The sequence below is a fragment of the Malania oleifera genome, chromosome 10 (assembly GCF_029873635.1).
Source record: "Malania oleifera isolate guangnan ecotype guangnan chromosome 10, ASM2987363v1, whole genome shotgun sequence".
Taxonomy (NCBI): Eukaryota; Viridiplantae; Streptophyta; class Magnoliopsida; order Santalales; family Ximeniaceae; genus Malania; species Malania oleifera.
In genome coordinates this window covers 80,558-102,577 of record NC_080426.1, presented here as the reverse complement: position 1 = coordinate 102,577, position 22,020 = coordinate 80,558, and the positions used below count along the sequence as shown (strand labels likewise).

Sequence of the window (22,020 nt, the reverse complement as noted above, 5' to 3'; positions counted from 1 at the left end):
CCTATTCTGTGGACAGGGTAGTGCCAGCTCCATCTCCACATGAGAGTTTTCTATACGGGGCTTAGTAATCCATTTCTAAAACTTGGAATGGGCCGATTCCCTTCTTTGTGATAATAAGAATTTTAGGCCTGACAAGGAAGCCCAGTAAGCTCCAATCTTTTTGAGCCCAAGCCTTAAAAATTTCAGCTGCATGGGCTAGAATTCAGGCCTGGTCACCACTTAAGACATTGGACCAGCCCAAGTCCTCAAATCTTATACTGCCTGAAATCCAGCCCAAGTCCAAATTGATTTAAAGGGACCTCAGCCTGCACCGTCACATCTTCACAGCACTTATTTCTGGTTTGCTCCAGATCATTCTCAGGAGTATCTCATTCTCCCTCTTGCAAATTATATTCCTATTAATGAAACTTTATTTTGCTGTCCCACTGATAATTGACAGACTGTTGTTGCACCCTGCACCAGCTGTGCCTGCGTTTTCTGCATCACACAAGCACAACCACATCTATCATAGACTTTGTTCTTCTCTGTTACCACTACCTGGCTCCATGAACAACCACCTCTCTGTAAACATTCGCCTACACCACCATTGCCATAAGGGAAAACCCTAACCAGCGCACAGATTTCATTCATGAACTTTCACCATCCATCTCCTTTTAATCCACTAGCAATGAACAATGAAACGCATCTTCCTTTCCATCACAGCCCTCTGTCCAAGAACTTCCCAAGTTTTGGTGGTCAAGTTGTCAAACAATACCTCATACTACCAAGTCAAATACTTCAGAAACCTCTTCTGAGCCTGCCTAAAACTAAAGAGGCAGTTTCCTGGTTCGCTGATGGGTTGTCAGTGTTCGGTCATATGGAAAGGGGATCTCGGAGTGTTTAAGGATATTACGCAGTATTGGATGTTGATTAGGTGGACTAAGGTGGGAAAGTTTTTGGAGTTAGGATTGGGGTGGAAAAAAAGGATATTTTCAGTTTTCTTTCCCAGCAGCGCAAAGGTTGAAGGTGGGTAAATTTCCCAAGCAATTTTTGAGAGATCATAAAGGAATTTTGGAGGGACTCTTGAGCTGTTGTTGCATATGACTCGTTACATCCCAGATCATGGAGTCAGGTGGTGCTGGAAGGCAAAAAGTGCAAAGGCATGGGTCATGGTAGTCAATCTCTTTCTGGAAATCAGGGTATGGTGGGTGGGAGAGAAGATCGGTGTTGTAAGTACGGAGGCGCATTGCAGCTGAGGGATCCTGGGGTTTCGAAGTCCGGATCCATCGCAGACCGACCGAAATCATTTGATCAGAATGTCAAGGAAGCTAGGGTTTTGGCAGGAGCAGCATTCTTCCCATGCAGCAAGGGCTGCATTTGGGAGGATATTGTGAAGAGAAGTGGGCCAGGTGGTATATTTCTTGTTTTGGACCTGGCCCAAATAATAGAAAGAAGGTACATCTTTTTTTAACAAATTGGCCACTTATTTGATCACGCCCAATATTTAGGAAAGTCTGATTTGAGTTTTAATGTGGAGTCAAAGGGAGGATCTCATCCTTTGGGCTCCATGCAGATGGCCCATTGTAGTAGTCAGGCATATGTTTTGGGAAATACAGATCCAGGTACCTCCCTGCTGGAAACAAAAAATCAGCAGGCCTAAAATACTGTTCCTAGAATCCAGAAGATGAATATTGGGAAGAGCACCCTATACACCTTGATAGTGCAACCATTCCCAGTTCACAGATTTCCAGCTTATGAGTAAAACTGATCAAGTTTCAGAACAAACTCAGAATATTAGTAGATTTGAAACAAGATCGTAGAGTTAAATTTGAAAGTGACGTGGAAAAGAGTGAAAAATAAGAAGTGACCTGGGGGGAAAATCTGATGTTTGTAGTCTTAACCATACCAGATCTGAAGAACAAGGTTCATGCTTGTTGGAGGGTGGCTTGTATGGGTGCTGAGATGAGGAAGGTGTTTGAAGATATTAGAGAAAAATCTAGTGAATCAGTTGCAAGCTATTAAAGATAGATTCTAAAGGAGAGCTTAGTACAGTGGAAGATTCTCCAGCTAAGAAGGAGTTCGGGTGCATTAATGGGGTACGTAAAGAAAAAGAGGGAAAGAAATGGGGAGACTTTTCAGATTCAGAAAGTGATGATATTAGTGAGTTTGACTGCGGTGGGGGGCTGTTGTTGGATAGGGGTGTACAAATTTAACCAAGATACCCAAAACCAGACCAAAACCGAACCAAAATATATTCCGATTCGGTTTTTCAGTTCCCAAATTCAGTTTCATTTTTACAAACTAAAGAATTTTGGTTTCGGTTTTGGTTTCAAGCTGAAAACCAAACCGATAAACCGATAATAAACTATGCTTGTTATAATTTTATATAATATTAATGTTAAAATTATGTTTAATCATTTTAATGTTAATATCATATTCATAAATGTTTAATCATTTTAACAATAATTTTTAATTCTAAATAAGTAATAAAACACTTTATTCTGTTTTTGAATAAATTTTATTTTATAACTGAAAATATATGAAGTTATAAAGAAAGAAAGTGGCATTTTTATACAAGTGGTGAGGCTCTCCCCATCCTTCAAGTTTCCGATGTGGAACAATAGTGAATTGCCCCTCTGGCCTCCATAATCTACAAGACCACGGGTCCACAAGTGCCCCGCCTGTCTGCCTACTTGCTTGGTGCCTGCAAAATGTAATTGCATGCCCAGCCTTCCTTTGTATTCCCAAATCCTTTTATCTGCAACACACTAGAGCTTATGCTAAGAGTGTTTTCCCTGTCAGAGTTATATATCTCTACAATCAAATGCACCGCATGAACGTTGAATTTGACCATTTTACCTTCACATTCGTGCTAAGGGCACGCACTAGAGTTCTGTTTTGCGTGGAAGAAGAATTGAAGTTCGATGGGTTTGGCATTGGTCGTAAGGGGGCTCAAATCCATCGCAGGGTTTTTAAGGCTGGGTTCGATCATTATCCTTTTATCAGGAATTCTTTGGTTTATATGTATTCCCGATGTGGGTTCTCAAGTCTTGCCCGTCGTGTGTTTGATGAAATGACTAAGAGGACTGGCTTCTTGAAGCATTATGATATTAGCATATGGTTGGGTCAATGACTTCATACTGGCAGATTCTTGTCCCTGCTTGTTGCATCTTCCCTGCTCCATGGTGCCAAGGAGCAGTTATAAGAAAAGAGAGAAATGACAGCCACTTGTTCTCAATTAAGAATTCAGCAATTAAATTGAGTTATAAGAATTTTCATTCATTCTGTTTTTCATCATTCAACTAGCTAATAGGAGGAAAAGAAAATTACACCCTCTTTCCTTCCCTTTCCTTCCCTTTTACCTTGTTCTTTCCTCCCCTTTTCCTTCCCCCCACTAAACACAGAATAAGAGAATATGATCTATTACTGCCAAATATGGGAGGACCCAAATCTTGAAAACTTGACAGATCTATTTTTTATTTTCATTACTATTTTGATAATGTGTCAAAAGCATACACATAAGAGTATATTAGATAAGCTTAGACTACCATACCTAAAAATAAGAATTTTAAATGCCAATAAAAATGCAAAATTCAACACTAATGTGTTATACTAAGATATTTCATAACTGGCAAATACACAAGGGCAGTAAAAGCTAAAGCAGAAATTATAATGAATAGTTTAAGCAAAAATCATTTACAGAATGCAAAATTCATTTACAAATTTTCTAGAAATTAAATTTTAAGTCAACAAATGCAAAAAAATAAATAAATAAATAAAAATAAAAATAATACCAATTTCAAGGGCAGTTGACGCAAAAGCAAAATTTATACCGAGTAATCTCAGCATGCCACTGCAGCAATATAGGAGCTGGACACACAACCAGAGTCGCACCAGTACCAACCGGAGAATGAGTGGCCTGGATAAGTTCCGAGCAGAGCTGGCATATATGTTCACCATCCATCAAAACTATGTTTGTTGTATTTTTCTTTCTCATTTGCTTTTCTAAATTTGCTGTTGGTTTAATTTTGCATGTTTGCCCATTGGAAATCTTTCTGGACTTCGAAATTTTCAGTGTAGGTGAATAACCAACACAATCTGCATGCTGCCAAGCATCACAAATATCACACTGTACCCATAATCCTTTATAACTGGAGCTTTCTGCGACAGATCCACATACACACTCAACTCGTTCCTTCTTCAATCTTTTGAAATTAGCCTTTTGATCCTCAGTAGCTTGCAACACATTATCAAAAAAAATGCCCTCTTCAGATGCCGGCTTTCGATGAGCAAAGATACAAGCAAGCAATTCTACAGTTTTGCCCAGGCCCATCTCATCTGTGATTGTCATGAACGATCATAGTCAAAGCAACTTCAGCAAAACCAGATTAGCTAATACTCACTATCATAAACATAGGACGGTCAAAAATGAATTATTGGTGCAGAACTCAAAAATCTGCCATCGATAAGAGAGATTTAGACTTTTCTTTTTTTTTTTTTTTAGGGAGAGCACCAACCATAAATCAATCAGCTACCTCAAGGGCACCTAGGGTAGCATCCCCCAGCCATGGATGTCCACTTAAATCAAAATTAAATCCCACAAGGAATCAAACCTAAGATGTCCAAGTTGATGACTTGCACTAGAGCTCGCCCTTACTGATGGACTACCCTTTGAGGGGCAGATCAAAAGAGAGATTATAAATGTCTCCCTTAAGCATTTCAAAGAATTTGTCTTTCTTTCAAAACCCTTTTTCCTCCCAAGACCCAAGAATAAAGGTACATGTGGAAAAGTGTGTGCAGGTACATAGAGAACTTGCAATGTGGTTAATATAAACCCTAGCCCTTGTCCGGGTACTTCTTCATATGTCAAGCTACAACAAACAAATGCATTATTAACAAGTTGTTCCTCGAGTTATTGGCATTTATATAGGCCTCTTCATATCATAAATTGATTAGATATGTACAAGTACCAACAAATTTAGTGGACGCTAACCAAATCAACATGAAGTTTCATTTCAAAACTCAACTTTGGATTTTTAAGCACTTTTCTGCATCTAGCATTCATTTTGTGAGAAATACCCAAACTTTAGAAAATGCTGAACCAAGTTATTTTATAAATATATTTGATTTCTTGCCAAAAAAGTAAATCGAAATGGAAATACAAGAAACAATCTAAAAATGATCTCAAAAAATCTTGCACGTGCTTGATAAAGTACAGTGGAACGGCTTACCAGCAAGAATACCACCAAAAATATGCATTGAAGAGTATTCCGGATGCAATGAAACATTTCCACTGAAAACAACACATAATCAAGGTGAGCAAACAGGAAGACAGGGAGAGATAAAATATGTGTGCACTTAGTTGTAAGAAATTAAGTGACTAAATGGAAGAAGAATAAGAAAAGTTAGAAAGACAAAAAACAGCCATCCCTCTATCTTTTCATGGCTTTTTCTCCTTTAAACAATCTATATAATATGTGGCATAAGTATACAATACTCATAAAGACTTTACAAACAGGTTTAATGCAAAGTAAGATAGACATATTACATATTAAGGTTATGTTTCATTCAAACTTCACAAAATGTGTATTTCTAGGAATAGAGTTGAATAAGATGCGAAAGTAATAAGAATTGTATATGGATATAATAATTTAGAAAAATATTTACTTATACAAAACCTTGTTTTATTCTACCCAACATGGAATAACAAGAATAGACATTCCCATGGTAAAATTTGGAAGTTGCTCCTATCTATACAATGTTATGGATTCCTAAAATTTTTGCATTTGTCATTTACTTTAGGATGACAACACATATCTTTTAGTAAGTCATCAAATATGTCATGATTGTTCTATTTTAAGAAATAGGCATTCCTTGAATACCTACTCCTTGGCCATAAACCTATTCCTTGACTATTTTATCTTTAGGTTGTATTTAGTTCGTGAAATACCTATTACTTGGTATAGAATGGAACACAACGAAAATGTAACGAAAATTGTGTAGGAATGGAATAATTTAGGAAGAAATGTCACGGGCCGAATATTTCACACCTTTGTGAATGGACCGTGCGGCACTAGCTAAAGCCCTCTTGTTTAACTAGCCAGTCTATCGTTTACCACAATTCACCCACAAAACACTTTCATTGTCATTCAAGCAAAAACAAGCAGAAGCAGTAAACAACTTATGAAAGTAGTGGCACTTAAGAAGTAAACATTGAAGCAACGTAATTCATTATCAAGACCTCCATTAACATTGTGTGTCTAGCGAGGGAGGCAAGTAGGCTAGACACATTGACAATAGCTAGTGAGTTTTACAAGTTGATGAACACTCACCCTCACTTAAAGAACTTTCTATGCTATTCTCACTCTGCCACTAAGAAACATAAAAGTGATCGCGGAGTCATATTGCCTTTTGTAGCCCAAGGAAAAACGACTTCTGGAAAATAACCTACGCTAGTACTTACACGATGGAAACGCATCCCAAACGCATGATACAAGCGGTCATAGGCAAGCATAATCCCCTTGACAAGATTAGCTCGTGACGCTTCACCACTTATAGAGTCGACGTCCTCGTAGACTTTGATGCTAGGTACACTTCAACATTGTCCACAAATGGTTGAGTATCTTTCCCAGGAACCCAGCTGATTTCTTTGTCGCCAAGGCCTTTCCACTTCACTAAGAACTCCCGCTGCTTCCCCTTTCAGGATGTGAAATCTCTGTCTGCAAGGATGTCTTCAGCTTCTCATCTGTCAGGTTGCACTATCTTCAATTTTGCTCTAGTTGACTAATTTCTGCTTGAATCTTCAATGTAGGCATTGAATGGCTTGAGACAACTAACATGACATGAAATACAGGATGCACTCTCATCCAAGTCAGAGGATCGATTCTACAAGAGGCCTTCCCAACTTTGGCCAAGATGGGGACTAGTCCTTCATATTTATAAAGTAATCTCCTATCTCGTCCTCGTATTGACTTGATCTCTTCAGGATTGAGTCTAATAAGCACCAAGTCACCTATGTTCAAGTGTTGCGGTCTTCTTCCCTAATCTGCCCACTTCTTCATCGGCTTAGAAGTTTTTTCCAGGTTGGCTCGGGCAATCTCTGCATTCTGTCTCCATTCTCTGGTGAAGATGTACGCCCTGAGACTCTTTCCTTTGTTCAACTCATCCACTGTGTGAAGTAACAGCGGTTGCTGGCCAGTAACAAGCTCAAAAGGGCTCTTGTTGGTTGTTGAGCTCCTTTGGGCATTGAAACAAAACTGTGCCATATCACGTAGTTGCACCCAATTCTTCTGGTTGGCATTGACGAAATGGTGCAAGTACTCTTCTAGTAGCCCATTGAATCTCTCCATCTGTCCGTCTATTTGTGGATGGTAGCTCGAAGAGATGCCAAGATGTGAACCGAGGATTCTAAAAAATTATGTCTAGAAGTTGCCGGTTAATTTTGAGTCTTGGTCACTAACAATATCTTGGGGAACACCCCAATACTTCACAATATTCTTAAAGAATAGTTGTGTCGTCTCCTCTGCCGAACAAAACTTTGGTGCGGGTATAAACGTACCATACTTCGAAAACCTGTCCATAACCACAAATGTAGACCCTTCATCTCCCACTTTGGGCAGGTTGGTGATAAAGTCCAGTGAGACACTTTCCCACGGTTTGGATGGTACTAGTAGGGGCTTTAGCAGTTCTGCAATCTTCTTCCATTCCACCTTATCTTGTTCGCAATTGAGACAAGTTTGGGTATAATCAACCACATCACCACGCATGTGCGGCTAATAAAACCTCTGCTTCAGTAAGGCCAAAGTGCGCTGCCATCTTGGATATCTGGCCCACATGGTATCATAGCACTCTCTCAACAATGTCTTCCTCATATACCCAGCTCGTGGAACAAAGAGCCAACTACCATGGGTCATCATCAATCCATATTCCATCCAAAACTAACATGCTCTCCCCTCTTCGGTCAACTTCATGAGGTTCTGCACAACTGGATCTTTGGCTAAATTCTCTTTGATGCACTCCCGCATCGTCGTGGTAACAGTACTCACAGTCAAGTGTGCTACCATCTACAAGGCCACCAGCTCGGCCTTCCGACTCAGTGCATCACCAACTTGGTTCAAGCGCCCCGCCTTGTGCTCAAATAAAAAATCAAATTTTGCCAAGAATTCTTGTCATCGGCCTTGCCTGGGTGTCAACTTCGGCTATGTGAAGAAGTGGCTAACGCTCAAGTTATCCGTTTTCACCACAAACATTGACCCAAGTAAATAATGTCGCCACACACGGAGACAATGTATCGCTGCTAGGATCTCCTTCTCCTAAACTGTGTACCTTCGTTCCGCCTCACTAAGCTTACGGCTCTCGTATGCAACAAGACGTTCCTCCTATAACAAGGCTCCTCTAAGAAGTAGTATAATACATCTATTTGTACCTTGAAGGGTTTCATGACATCCAGAAGAGCAAGTACCGGATCTCTCATCATGGCATCCTTCAAGTCATCAAAGGCTCCCTGGCACTTCTCTGCCCAATTCCACCCCTGACCCTTCTTCAGTAGTCTATCATAGGAGCAGTTCTCCGCGAGTACCCCTCTACAAACTTCCTATAATAGCTGGCACGACCAAGAAAGGAACGCAGCTCCTTCATTGTCGTTGGGATCTTCCATTCTTGAATCACTCTTACCTTCTCCATATACATCCTAATATTACCTGGCTCAATTACATGACCAAGGAATTTGATGTTCCGCTGAGCGAAAGAGCACTTCTCTTTCTTTACATATAGATTGTTCCCCTTCAGCTTGTCGAACACCTTCTGTAGATGCTCTTTATGTTCCTCCAAAGTGGAATTGTAGACAACAATATCATCTAGGTACAACATGACAAACTTGTCAAGGTACTCACAAAATACCTGGTTCATCAAGGTACAAAATGTCGCAAGCACATTCATCAACCCGAATGGCATCACCAAGAATTCATACGCCCCATACAGCATCACACAAGTTGTCTTTGGCTCATCCCTATCAGCAGTTCTCACCTGATAGTAGCCTGATCTCAAGTCAAGTTTAGTGAAGTACTTGGCATGACTCAGCTAATCCAACAGATCGTCTAGAAGTGGAGAAGAATTGAAATAGTATTTCTAATTATTTAAAATAAGGTACAATCTAAATGTCTTATAGACTACAAGGATAATCTAAATGGAAAGAATAATAAAGGAAAGAATACACAAAAGGAAGGAATAACAATTGCTAACAAATCTCCTAGAATATCTCTTAAGAATATATCCTAGAATATCTCCTAAGATTATTTACATAATTACAAAAATTTCTCCTATAATCAAGGAGAGTAGATTTATATAATTACAGAAATTTCTCCTATAATCAAGGAGAGTTGACTGGATATATTTTGAAACTTTCCAACACTCCCCCTCAAACTGGTTTGAAGATATCTTCCATAGCTAGCTTGCCGATCAAATTTTCAAATTGCTTCTTTGGTTGTCCTTTTGCAAGTATATCTGCTACTTGTTCAGAAGTAGAGATATAGGGTAAACAAATCAGTCCACTATCCAACTTCTCCTTTATAAAATGCTTGTCGACCTCAACATGTTTTGTTCAATCATGAAGCACTGGGTTGTGAGCAATGGCTATGGCAGATTTGTTATCGCAATGCAGTCTACTAATAGGTAGTAGATTAGAGACTTTCAATTCTTCCAATAATTTTTTAATCCACGACACTTCACAAACTCCATGAGCAACTGCTCTAAATTCTGCCTCTGCACTACTTCTAGCTACCACATTTTGTTTTTTGCTTCGCCATGTAACCAAATTTCCACCAACAAAGGCACAATAACTAGAAATTGATCTTCGATCGATTATACTCCTAGCCCAATTTGCATTAGTGTATACCTCAACTTGTAGATGTCTATGGTCTTCAAACAATAGACCTTTTTCCTAGATTTCTTTTTAAATATCTCAGGATTCTATAAACTACATCAAAGTGGTCAGGCCCTAGTGAGTGCATGAATCGGCTTACCATACTGACAATAAAGGCTATGCCAGGATGTGTATGTGATAGATAAAGTAGCCTTCCAACCAATCTTTGGTACAGGTCTCTATTGGTTACTTCTTTAGGCTTGGCAAGTTGTAGTTTAAGATTAGGCTCTATAGGTATCTCAGCTGTTTTACACCCTAGTAAACTTGTTTCTCCAAACAAGTCGAGCACATATTTTCTTTGTGAAACAAAAATACCTTTTCTTGACCTTGCAAATTCCTTGCCGAGAAAATACTTCAAGCCACCCCAGTCTTTAATCTCAAATTCATTAACAAGCATCTGTTTTATTTCTCAAGTTCCTTGTTGTCATTACCTGTCAAAATAAAATTGTCAAAATACTTTCGTAGTGCATTCATCTCTTCAAGGACTGCTAACTTCCAATCCGGATGATCCATAGCTTCCTGAATGGTCCTTGGAACAAATAGGTGAGCAATATTGGATGTAAAGGCCTTATGATTATGATAGAGTCTATGGTATGATAAATATTTGGCAATGGGGTAGGTGGTACAAGTTCTAACTCCTTTCCTAATGGCTATAGGTACATCAAGGTTAGTAGATTGATCAACTGGAAGTGTCATAGAAGGATTACCTAGGATTTCCAAATGACCAGTTTTTGGAGGTGATGATTGATTCTGCTCTAAAATTGTGGGATGATCCTTGGTATCAAAATGATACCTGCCTCTAGTATAAACACGAAGCTCAAAAAAGGGATTATTCTGTAGCAATTCTCCCCCTATTTGTGATTCCCTTATGCTTTGTACAGGCAGATTGGGATTTCCAATTTTTTCACTATTTTAAATTTCAGTTCCTTGAATGTTTTGTAGAGGGGTGTCAATGTCAAGGACAACATTAGTCATTGGTATATAAGTTTGCCACAACTAATCTTCACTACTCTCTTTCTCCCCCTAAAGATAAGTTTGATCAAAGTAAGACTGATTTTCAACAAAAACGACACCCATACTTATGTGAATTTTTTTTGTTTTTGGATTCAAACATTTATACCCTCTCTTATTGGGAGCATATCATAGAAACACACATTTTTCAGCCCTAGGATCAAGTTTAGATCTAAGGTGAGCTGGAATATGAACCAAAAAAAATGCATCCAAATACTTTTAGAGGCAGATTAGAAATTATCATTTTATCAGGAAAGGATTTTTTTAGGCATGCCAAAGGAGTGACATATTGCAACACACGGGTACGCATTCTATTAATAAGGTAAAAGGCAGTTAGAACAGCATCCCCCCCACAAATATTTTGGAATATGCATTGAAAACATTATAGCCCATGCAACCTCAAGTAAATGACGATTTTTTTTTTCAGCGATGCCATTTTGTTGTGGGGTGTCACTACAAGTGGATTGATGTTGAATCCCTCTTTCTTTCAAAAAATTTCCCAAATTTTGGTTGAAATATTCTGTACCATTATCCGTACGAAGTATGCTTATTTTTGTGTGAAATTGATTTTCGATCATAATATAAAAATTCTTTAATAATATTTCAACTTCATATTTTCCATTCATCAAATATACCCAACAAATCCAAGTATGATCATCTATAAAAGTCACAAAACATTTTTTCCCGAATAAGGTAGTAACCTTATAGGGGACCCCAAACATCATTACGAATCAAATAAAAAGGTTTTGATGCACAGTAGCCTTTTGAAATATAAGGAACTCGATGATTTTTTTATAAATGACACGTCACAATGAAGAGAAGTACAGTTAAAATTTTTAAACAGATTAGGAACCAAATATTTTAACTAAGAAAAACTAGGATGTCCTAATCTAAGATGCCAAAGCATTATTTGATCACGCACAGGGATTGAACTAGTGCTACCACTCAAGCCCTGAGCTTTTTTACTATTGAATAGGGTATCATCAAAATAATAAAGGCCGTCGATCATCCTAGCAATGCCAATCATCACCCTCGAGTTTTGGTCCTGAAATTCATAGTGAGAATCAAAGAATATGATACGACAGTTAGAATCATGGGTTAATCCACTAATAGACAGAAGATTGCAAGTAAGTTTAGGAACATGAAGGGCAGAATTTAATTCTATTTTCCCAAAAATTACAATTGAACCTGCTCCTGCAATGGATGAAAGACTCCCACCTGCAATCCTAACCTTTTTATTACCCAGACAAGGATAATAAGATTGAAAAAATTAAGATACACTGATCATAAGGTCAGATGCACTTCAATCAATAATCCATGGTGCAAAGGCTAAAGAGCTGGAATAGGCACTCGACATATTACCCGCTTGAGCCAAGGAACCAATAGAAGTACTAGATATCATATTGGATTCCAACAGTTGAAGAAGTTGATCCATCTACTCTGAACTTAAAACATTGGTCTAGGCTTCATTTGCTCTAGGAATCACTTGGTTGTTTCCAGGTCTAGGTTTGTTGCTCTTCCAATTTGCTAGTTTTCCATGTAGTTTCCAGCAGGTTTCTTAAGTATGGCGTGGCTTATTACAATAGTCACACCATACTCGAGACTTTTGATTGGGATATGACCGTTGTACAAAGGCATTAGCAGCAGCCAAAACAATAGGATTAGCAGCAACCAAAGCCGAGTTCTCAACTGTTCCATTAGCACCTTTTTTCTTTAGCATAACATTCCGACGACAATCTTCACGTCTCACTTCACAAAATACCTCTCCAATTGGAAGCAGAGGTTGTCTACCAAGAATCCTACCCCTAACCTCATCAAACTCATCATTGAGTCTAGCCAAGAATTTTAAAATTCTTGCATTTGCCACCATCTTCTTGTTGTAGTTGCAATCATCAAGACTCTTCCATTCATAATCATTGAATAGATCCAAGTCCTGCCACAGTTCCTTCAAGACATTGAAATACTTAGTCACACCATCTTCCCCTTGTTGGGTCTTGCCAATTTTTTGCTGCAATTCATAAATCTGGGTGTAATTTCCAAGGTCAAAATACATCTGGCTAACATTATCCCAGAGTTCTTTTGCAATAGGATAGCACATGTAATTAGCACTAATATCTTCATCCATTGCATTCACAAGTCAAGCCATAATCATGGAATTTTCAGCATCCCATATAGCATATGATGGGTCTGCTCTATCACGGGCCTTGGTTTCACCAGTAAGGTACCCGATCTTACCTCTCCCGCAAATATACATTCAAACTGACTAAGACCATCTCAAGAAGTTGGCTTCATTGATACGGATATTTGTGATTTGGACTGAATGGGGTTCAGTATGGGCTAACTTGGTTTCAGTTTGGGTGCTAACCACAGGTTCAAGTCTGGCCATGGTGGAAGTTTCAGAAAATTTCAGACATAATGGAGGCTTAACTGAGTTAAGGCAGTGAAGCCTAGGTTTTAGAGGCTATGACTGCCGAAAGGAAAAGAAAACCAAGCTCTGATACCATCTAGAAGTGGAGAAGAATTGAAATAGCATTTCTAATTATTTAAAATAAGGTACAATCTAAATGTCTTATACACTATAAGGATAATCTAAAAGGAAAGAATAACAAAGGAAAGAATAGACAAAAGGAAGGAATGACAATTGCTAACAAATCTCCTAGAATATCAACTAAGAATATATCCTAGAATATCTCCTAAGATCATTTACATAATTATAGAAATTTCTCCTATAATGAAGGAGAGTAGATTTACATAATTACAAAAATTTCTCCTATAATCAAAGAGAGTTGACTGTATAAATTTTGAAACTTTCCAACAAATCGGCAATCAACGGAATTAGATACTTGTTGCGCGCTGTCACCTTGTTAAGGGTGTAGTAGTCTACACACATCCGCAAGCTCCCATCATGTTACCTCTAAAACAACACTGGTGCTCCGAACGGTGCTTTGGAAGGGTGAATATATCCTACTTCCAACAAATCACCAAGTTTTTTTCTCAACTCTGCAAGCTCTAGAGACGCCATCCGATATGGCCCCTTAGCAGGAGGTTTCACTCCTGGCAACAACTCTATCTCATGCTTCATACCCCGTCATGGAGGCAAGTTATGAGGAAGCTTATCCAGCATCACCTCCTTGTACTCATCCAACACAGCTCGGATGGTCATAGGCACCAACTCTTGGCCTACTTCTTCATCTACCACCATCGTGGCTAGATACGTCTGCTCGCCCCTTATCAACCCCTTCTTGAGTTGCATGGCTGAAAGGAACTTCTCATCGCCTCCTTTCTTTGCAACAACTTGCACCATGCAAGGGTGATCTCCCATTAAACACAGGGAACCATAAAAAGGTATCAGCACTGCCTTAGTCTCCCTCAGGAAGTCCATTCCCAAAATGACTTAGAAGTCATCCAACGGCACCTCTATGAAATTCACAATGCCTGCCCACTATGCAAGCTTCACAGCCACTTGCTTGGCTACTCCCAGAGTAGGTTGGGCTACAAAATTCACCGCTGTCATGCGTCCTGAATCCTTCTCCAAGAATAAGTTAAGTCTCCTTGCTTCTACCTATACAAAATTATAGGAAGCCCCGGTATCCACCATAGCATGGGTACTCTTCCCATAGATCCTCAAGTCCACTAACATCAATCCTTTCACTTGTATAACTTTTAGTGCTTTCGCCTGCTTTTCCAATGCATTCACCAGCCACATTACACCCATCCTCTAGGTATCCTCCTCTTCCCCATCACTTTCCACTACCCGCTCTGCAGTTGAAGCTTGTAAGGAATTGAGTGATGCCTTGTGAGGGCACTCAACCACTTTGTGAGGGCCTCGACACAAGTAGCGTGAAATCCTACTCTTTCTAGTGGGTGTGTTGAACACTCAGGACAATGAAACTTCTTTTGAAGTTGATGCCTTATGGTCAGCTCCCCCACTTTTGGGGTTGCCTTTCTTGAAAGACTTTCCGTTGTTTCCCCCTAAGCCAAACTCTTTTATGAAGCGGTATGATCACCAACGCAGTCAATCAAGCATTGCGCAGCAGCTTGTGCGGTAGACAAGTCTTGAACTCTTTGCCTATGAAATTTAGTTCTTGCCCATAGTTTCCACCCTTCAAGAAAGTAGAACAACATGTCATTTTCCGACATGTCCCTAATATCCAATATCAAAGCAGAAAATTGTTTCACATATTCCCTGATTGACCCAGTATGCTTGACGTCTCTCTCAGCTTCTTGCTAGCATTATACTCAACATTCTCAGGAAAGTATTGGGCCTTGGGCTCTCTAGTCAAGTTTGCCCAACAATCCACAACACAGTGTCCATTTTCAATTTCATTGTACTTAGTACGCCACAACAGTTTGGCATCACTAACTAGGTACATAGTTGCAGGTATCCACTTTCACCTATTCTGAGTCCGTCTTCAAAGCGCGAAAGTACTACTCCGTATGAAACAAGAAGTTCCCCAACTCCTTGGTATCACGGGCACCACCACACGTCCTGGGTTCTAGTACCTTGATCTTGCTAAACCTCAGGGTGTCAAAGTTTCCCATAACAAGAACTATCACATTCACCTTTGCAGACAGATCAGCTATCTGAGCTTGCAAGGTTTCCACAGTGTGGTGAAAGTCTTCTGACATTTACACCATCGAACTTTGTTGATGCTTTTGTGATCCCTCCAATTCATCAACACATTCCGTCAGTCAGGTCATCTATATGGCCACAATGTTGGTTGTCGTCTCAACCTGTACTTCCAACACACTAATTTTCTCAGCTGTGGTTAGCATGGTCATTTACCAAAATTTTACCAATCCCACAACGAAGGCAACTGAATTCACGAAGCAACTAACTAAGCTCTAATATCAGGTGTCACGGACCAAATATTTCACACCTTTGTGAATGGACCGTGCAACGCTAGCTAAAGCCCTCTTGTTTAACTAGACAACCAATCATTTACCACAATTCACCCACAAAACACTTTCATTGTCATTCAAGCAAATATAAGCGGAACCAGTAAGCAACTTATGAAAGCAATGGCGCTTAAGCAGTAAATATTGAAGCAACGTAATTCATTATCAACACCTATGTTAACATTGTGTGTCTACCAAGGGAGGCAAGTAGGCTAAACACGTTGACAATAGCTAGTGAGTTTTATAAGTTGATGAACACTCACCCTCTCCTAAAGAGCTTTCTATGCTATTCTCACTCTAGCACTAGGAAACATCAAAGTGACCAAGGAGACATACTGTTTTTTTTAGCCCAGGGAAAAACTACTTCTGGAAAATAAACCTACGCTAGTACTTACATGATGAAAACCCACCCCAAACGCACGATATAAGCGGCCACAGGCAAGCATAATGCCCTAAACAAGCTCAGCTTGTGACAACTCATACAAAAGTTATGTTATTGCATTTATCATGGTATAGGAAAGGAATAGGCGTTCCCATAATAAAATTTAGAAATAGTTATTACACATTATGGATTAATAAATAATTTGAGCATAGTTATGCGATGTATGATAATAACATTTTTTTTTGTTTTTTTTTTTTTTCCATTAACAAAGAAATGTATTAAAAGAGAGAAGAATGTACATCAAAAAAAGAGAAAGAGTGTTAAAGGTTGATATATATTGTTGGTCCACAACCTAACAGCTTAAGCCTTTAGGCAAAGTGCAACTCTAACATTGTATCGGAGTCGTGGTTTCTAGGAGGTCATGGGTTCTAGTCTTATTGCTCGCGTTTAATGCAAGTTTGTCAAAAAATTATCATGTTCCCAATATGTGTGTTATTCATTGTTCTCTTATCCTCCACGTGCAACCGGACTGTACGTGTGGGGGAGTTTTAAGGCCTAATATACATTGTTGACCCACAACCTAACGGCTTAAGCTTTTAGGTAAAGAGGTATCTAACAAAGTGAAAGGAAAAGAAAACTGGAAAAACAGCAAGAATATGCAATCCTCCCTTTGCATCAATAGAAAATAGTAACAAAGAACACAACCTAAACCGAGAACCAGCTCAATGTCACAGAACCAACCAATCCTGCTGCAAGTTTTCCCGAGAAGCATGACAAAAAATAAAAACATTTGCCAACACCCGCAGCAATGCAAGATACCACTCTGCTTAAAGCAAATTGTCAGCAATAGCTACACCTAAGAAGAGGCCGTCAAAATGTATGTACAGACCCAGTTTTCACCATATAATTTATCCAAACAGCTAATATGAAAGGACAATGAAGACACAGAAGTGCACAAGTCACTTCACTCCTCAAATGAAGGACACAAACGTCAGGGTTCAGGGCCTTATCAGGTCTTCTCTTCTGAAGCAAATCATTGGTATTAATTCTTTCAATTGTCACAATCCAAAAAAGAAAAAAACTTTTGTTTGTGTAAACTATCAAATTCTTCTATTATAATCACTCTATTCCTAGAAATAGACATTCCGCAAACCAAATATAACATGACAGAATCAAAAGAAGCCCTCTAATTCACAACAATAAAAATCTGAGAAAGTAACACTTCATCCGTAAAATGCTCAATTTACATGGATCACACCACATAAATTTACATTCAGAAGCAAACCACATCTACAAACCAATAGGGGTTAAAGGTGAAGATTTAGAAGGGAATAACACTGAGATTTTTGGGCATTCAGGATGGGAAGTTACTGCATCCTATACTTGTATTTGTTTTCATATATTTCACTATCATAATAATGCCATCCATAAAAAGCAAGTGAGACGATGTTACCAACAGCATCTTGCCATAGTGGACAAAGTGCAGATGTACATATGAAGAGCTCCACAACCAGCAGATGTCTAGCCAATACAAGATTGTAGGAGCAAAGGGATACAATAGAGTGTATCCAGCCAACAACAACAACAATAACAAGCCTTAAGTCCTACTAAGTGGGGTCATCTATATGAATCATTTTCCACCAATTCACTCTATCAAAGGCATTTACTTCGACTAACTCAAGAGCTGTTAAATCCTTTCCTACTACCTCATTCCAAGTTACTTTAGGTCTACCACTCCAAGCTCATACCATTAACAATAATTAGTTCCTTCCTATTCCCTGGTAAATTACTTGGCATGTGTTTCAAATGTTCAAATCATCTACGTTGCCCGGTTTCCCCTCTCTTATCTTCGGCCACTTTTACTTTTTGAATATGTTGTTTCTTAGTTACCCAACATTTTGATCCACATAGCATGGCTGACTTATAGTCATCTTATAGAGTCATTTTATAGAATTTCCTTTTAATTTTAGTGGTATTCAACAATAGCACAACAAACCGAGGCATTCCTCCATTTTACTCAACTTGCTTTAACTCTATGTACTACATCGCTTCAATATTTCTCTCCGCTTGCATAATAGATCCAAGGTAACGAAATCAACTAGTGTTGCTGATTTTTTTATTATCAAGTATAATCTTATCTTCAATATTCCTCCTTACATGGTTGAAATTGCAGTCGTATATTGTGTCATGTTTCTACTTTTTCTAAAACCTTTAGACTCTAACATTATCCTCCAAAGTTCTAACTTAGACTTACCACAATCTTACTTTCATCAATCAAAACGATATCATTTGCAAATAGCATACACCATGACATCTCGTTTTGGATATTCCAAATAAGTTCCATATTTACCCTCACTTTATTACCCATACCAAATTTGTTATGGGTAAGGGTTGTAATACTCATTTTTGGAAAGACCTTTGGTTGGGGAATGTTGTTCAGTCCACCACTTACCTTGTCTATTTCCCTTGAGATCAAGACGAAATGATCCCATCTCTTCTTTTAGTGTAGACTCGAGCAGTCCTTTGCCTCCTTGGGATCTTCACTTTAGGAGAACCTTGAAAGATAGGGAAAACAATTAAGTTATCTTCTTTGCAGGTTATGTTGGTTGTTGGATTCTTTGGGTGTTTATTCTTATAAATCTTTCAATAAATTCTTGGTTGGTACCAATTTCTCCTTTCTACTCCATAAAGTAATTGGAAGGTCCAAATACCCCCTAAAATCAAAGCATTTCATTGGTTGGTCGTGCTTAATAAGATGAACACTAAAGACTTGTTGCAAATGGGAAGACCTTTAAAGGCTCTCTCTCCTAATATATTCATGCTTTGTTTTGATTGTTTAGAATATGTTTCATATTTTTCTTGCATTGCGATTTTGCATGGAAGGTTTGCAATTGAATATTCAATTACTTTGGAGAAATCTGGGTGTCCTAGAACAGTGGAGGAGTTCTTGGAAATATCTTATCTGGGCTTTGGGGGGAAGAAGGAAGGAATTGTTTTATGGAATTGTGCTTCATTTGCACTGTAGGGCTTGTGGAAGAAATGTAACTAGCATATTTTTTCAAGGAATAAGTAACCATGTTGGTTAGTGTGGAAAAAGATTCTTTTCATGGCTTCTTTATGGTGTGTGGGAAATGGAAATTTCAAGGGGGTGTGGATTTTAGATGTTCAACATGATTGGCAGTCTCTTCTTAGAGCATGCTGATTTTTTGCTATCTTTTATTTCTGTGCTTTTCTTTTTCTATTTTTTTGGGGATTCCCATACTTCTTTAAGCAAATGTATTCTCTCCTGATTGTACATTCTTTCTCTATCTACTGCATTTTTTTTTCTATCAAAAAAAAAATATATTCCTAGTGAGTTCTTCAATGGCTTATGGTTTTTGTTTTTGAAAATGACATATCATAACACGTTTGTCAGGCTTATGGTTTTGTGGCAAAATACTGTAATTTGCACAGCCTATGTGTCACCAAACTGTAAGATTATACCTGAATGGATTGTAGAACATTTTCACACATGTGTCTATAAAATCCACAGCCACAGATAGTGGAGACAAGTGTTGATTTCTTTCCCTTTCACCCAAACTTGCTGAAGCTCCTTTCTCTCGTTGTACCATCCAATGAGCTGCTCGGCGCTGATATGGTCTGAGCTCAGGAAGCAAATCAGGTATGTCATCAATGAGCATTTGCTCACTTCTGTACATAAGAAATGGCAACATTGTAAATTAAAGGCAGAAGTATGAGATTATTGATTTTGGATGATGAATTAATAAATGGAGATAATGCATAAGAAAGCAAATTACTGACTTTGATGGCTTAATGGCTTCATAAAATCCACAAGCATCAAATCTTGCATGCTGCCTGGAAATAGAAGCACCTTGCTTCTTTCTCATGTGCAAATCAAGTTCCAAATCTGCTGATTTAGTAACTCCATATATGGCCTCTGAAGTTGTAGCTTCTGGACGCAACCAAGCCATGACATTCATCATGCTCCTTTTCCAAAGTTGCCTTGTATTGTCCAGTAGTGAGTCACAAGCATCAAAAGCACTCCTAAGTATCTCCACCCTTAGTCTCAAAGATGAAATGTCCTCCGATGAAGCAACTCCCAGAATGGGCCTCACTGTCATGAACTTAAGACTGACCAAATGAACAAGACCAGAAACACCGTCATCTGTTCCATCAAAGCTCCCTGAGAGAATCATGTCATGGGTCTCCATGTCATCTGACAGTCGTTTCTCTATAAATTCCAAAGAGATACTACTAGCGGGCAGGACAGGCCAATGGCCTAACCGAATGCGATCCATTTGCTTAACATTGCACAATCGAAATCTTAAAAAATATTTAGATTCCTGGTAAAAGTGCCCATCTGCCTGATAATTGAAAAACCTTTCCCTGGTATTTAAATTTGTCAGAACAACTTCAGAAATATCAAAGTGTTCGTCTGAAACCCAACTTCTTCTATCAACTTCAACAAATAATGGTGCATCAGATACATTAGATTCATTGTTGGATGCATACTGATATTGGGAAGTGCTCTGGTTATCCAATTCCCCTTCAGCCTTACCGTTGCTTTCTACCATTCCAGCCGCATGACGTGGTCGAATTTGCTTCCTTCTACCCATGACTGAACAGAATATATTGTGATTAAAATTTCATCAATCGTGTACGATATCGAATTTCTTGAATATCACCATATTTTTAAAGACGGAAACCCGATTATTTATAATGTCAGGGGCACACTAGCGGCTTCAGTTCTCCTTTTCTCTAGTCTCTGTCAATATGACCCAAATATATGCGTATTACATAAGAAAAATATGCTGAACAGATTCGCCAATACATCAGAACACGTTTGCATGTGAAATTTACACCAGAATCGGATCGCAGAAAGAGCGTGCACTTTGCAGAAATCCATGTCAACGAAATTTCGAGAGGATGAAACAATATGCTACAGTTGGAACTTGGAAGTTACACTAATCTACTAAAATAAGTTGTCGTAAAAATTCGACGTAGCAGCAGCAAAAATTTATTGAAATGGAAATACACACCTGGAGATGGGAAATGCCTTCCAACGCCGTGAAACGGAAACAGCGCACGACCGCTTTGAGAATGAAACGGCGAGCGCTGCGAATCGCTGATATAGGAATCCTTTTATTTTGGGCCTCAAAAATTTGAAAACAGAAATAGGAAAAACCAAAAACAAAAATGTGAAAAGAGGGACTTCCCGTCTTTAAAACATGAGCTTAAAATCGTCGGAACTTATAAAGCAAGATAAAAAATGTGATTTATTTTATTTGGTTGTATGAATTAATGTAGGAGTTTTTTTTTCATTTTAATATTATTTTATAATAAAACATTAAATAATACTTTGTTTGTCAAATATTTTAATGTTTTGATACATACGCAATCTCGCTGTTTGGTCCAATATTCGCTAAACTAAGCAACAACATTTGCTTAGAAAAATGAAGTAGCGTTGGACGCATAGCAAATCTTGCTGGACCATCCAGCGAGATTTGTTTAGATATTGGGTTTCGAAGATCAACTGACGTTTGACATATGACAAAACTCGTTAGACCATCCAGCAAGTTTTGCTTGACTTTTGAACGTCCCCTTCCTCCTTCATTTGCTCGCATATTGTTGAGGAGAGGGGCGTTGCAAAGCAGAGGGCAAAGTTGGCCGAACGATTGGACGGGAGAGCGGGTGACCGTTGGAGAGGACTCGCCGAACGTTGCTCGTCGAACGTTAGGGAGAAGGTATAAAAAAGGAAGATGAGGTATGTAACTTCTTCAACCCTTACTCACATTATTGATTTTGTGGAGAATTTGTTAGTTTGATTCAA

The 22,020-nt window shown here is 38.7% G+C and overlaps 1 protein-coding gene across 4 annotated transcripts in view; it reads right to left on the bottom strand.

Moving 5' to 3' along the window:
* The window catches only part of LOC131166357 (uncharacterized), a 168,453-nt gene extending 147,035 nt beyond the window's left edge, over nucleotides 1-21,418 (bottom strand). Inside the window, exons 1-5 of one of the 4 annotated variants that reach the window (XM_058124829.1) lie at nucleotides 21,230-21,418; nucleotides 19,992-21,129; nucleotides 19,674-19,880; nucleotides 5,211-5,272; nucleotides 3,813-4,317 (exon numbers count right to left, since the gene is read on the bottom strand). In XM_058124829.1, coding sequence (XP_057980812.1) covers nucleotides 3,813-4,317; nucleotides 5,211-5,272; nucleotides 19,674-19,880; nucleotides 19,992-20,806 — 1,589 coding nt within the window. In that variant the 5' untranslated portion in view covers nucleotides 20,807-21,129; nucleotides 21,230-21,418. The remainder of the gene's footprint in view (nucleotides 1-3,812; nucleotides 4,318-5,210; nucleotides 5,273-19,673; nucleotides 19,881-19,991; nucleotides 21,130-21,229) is intronic. The other 3 variants (XM_058124830.1, XM_058124832.1, XM_058124831.1) reach the window with 3 other exon arrangements.
* Between the last annotated feature and the right edge of the window lie 602 nt (nucleotides 21,419-22,020).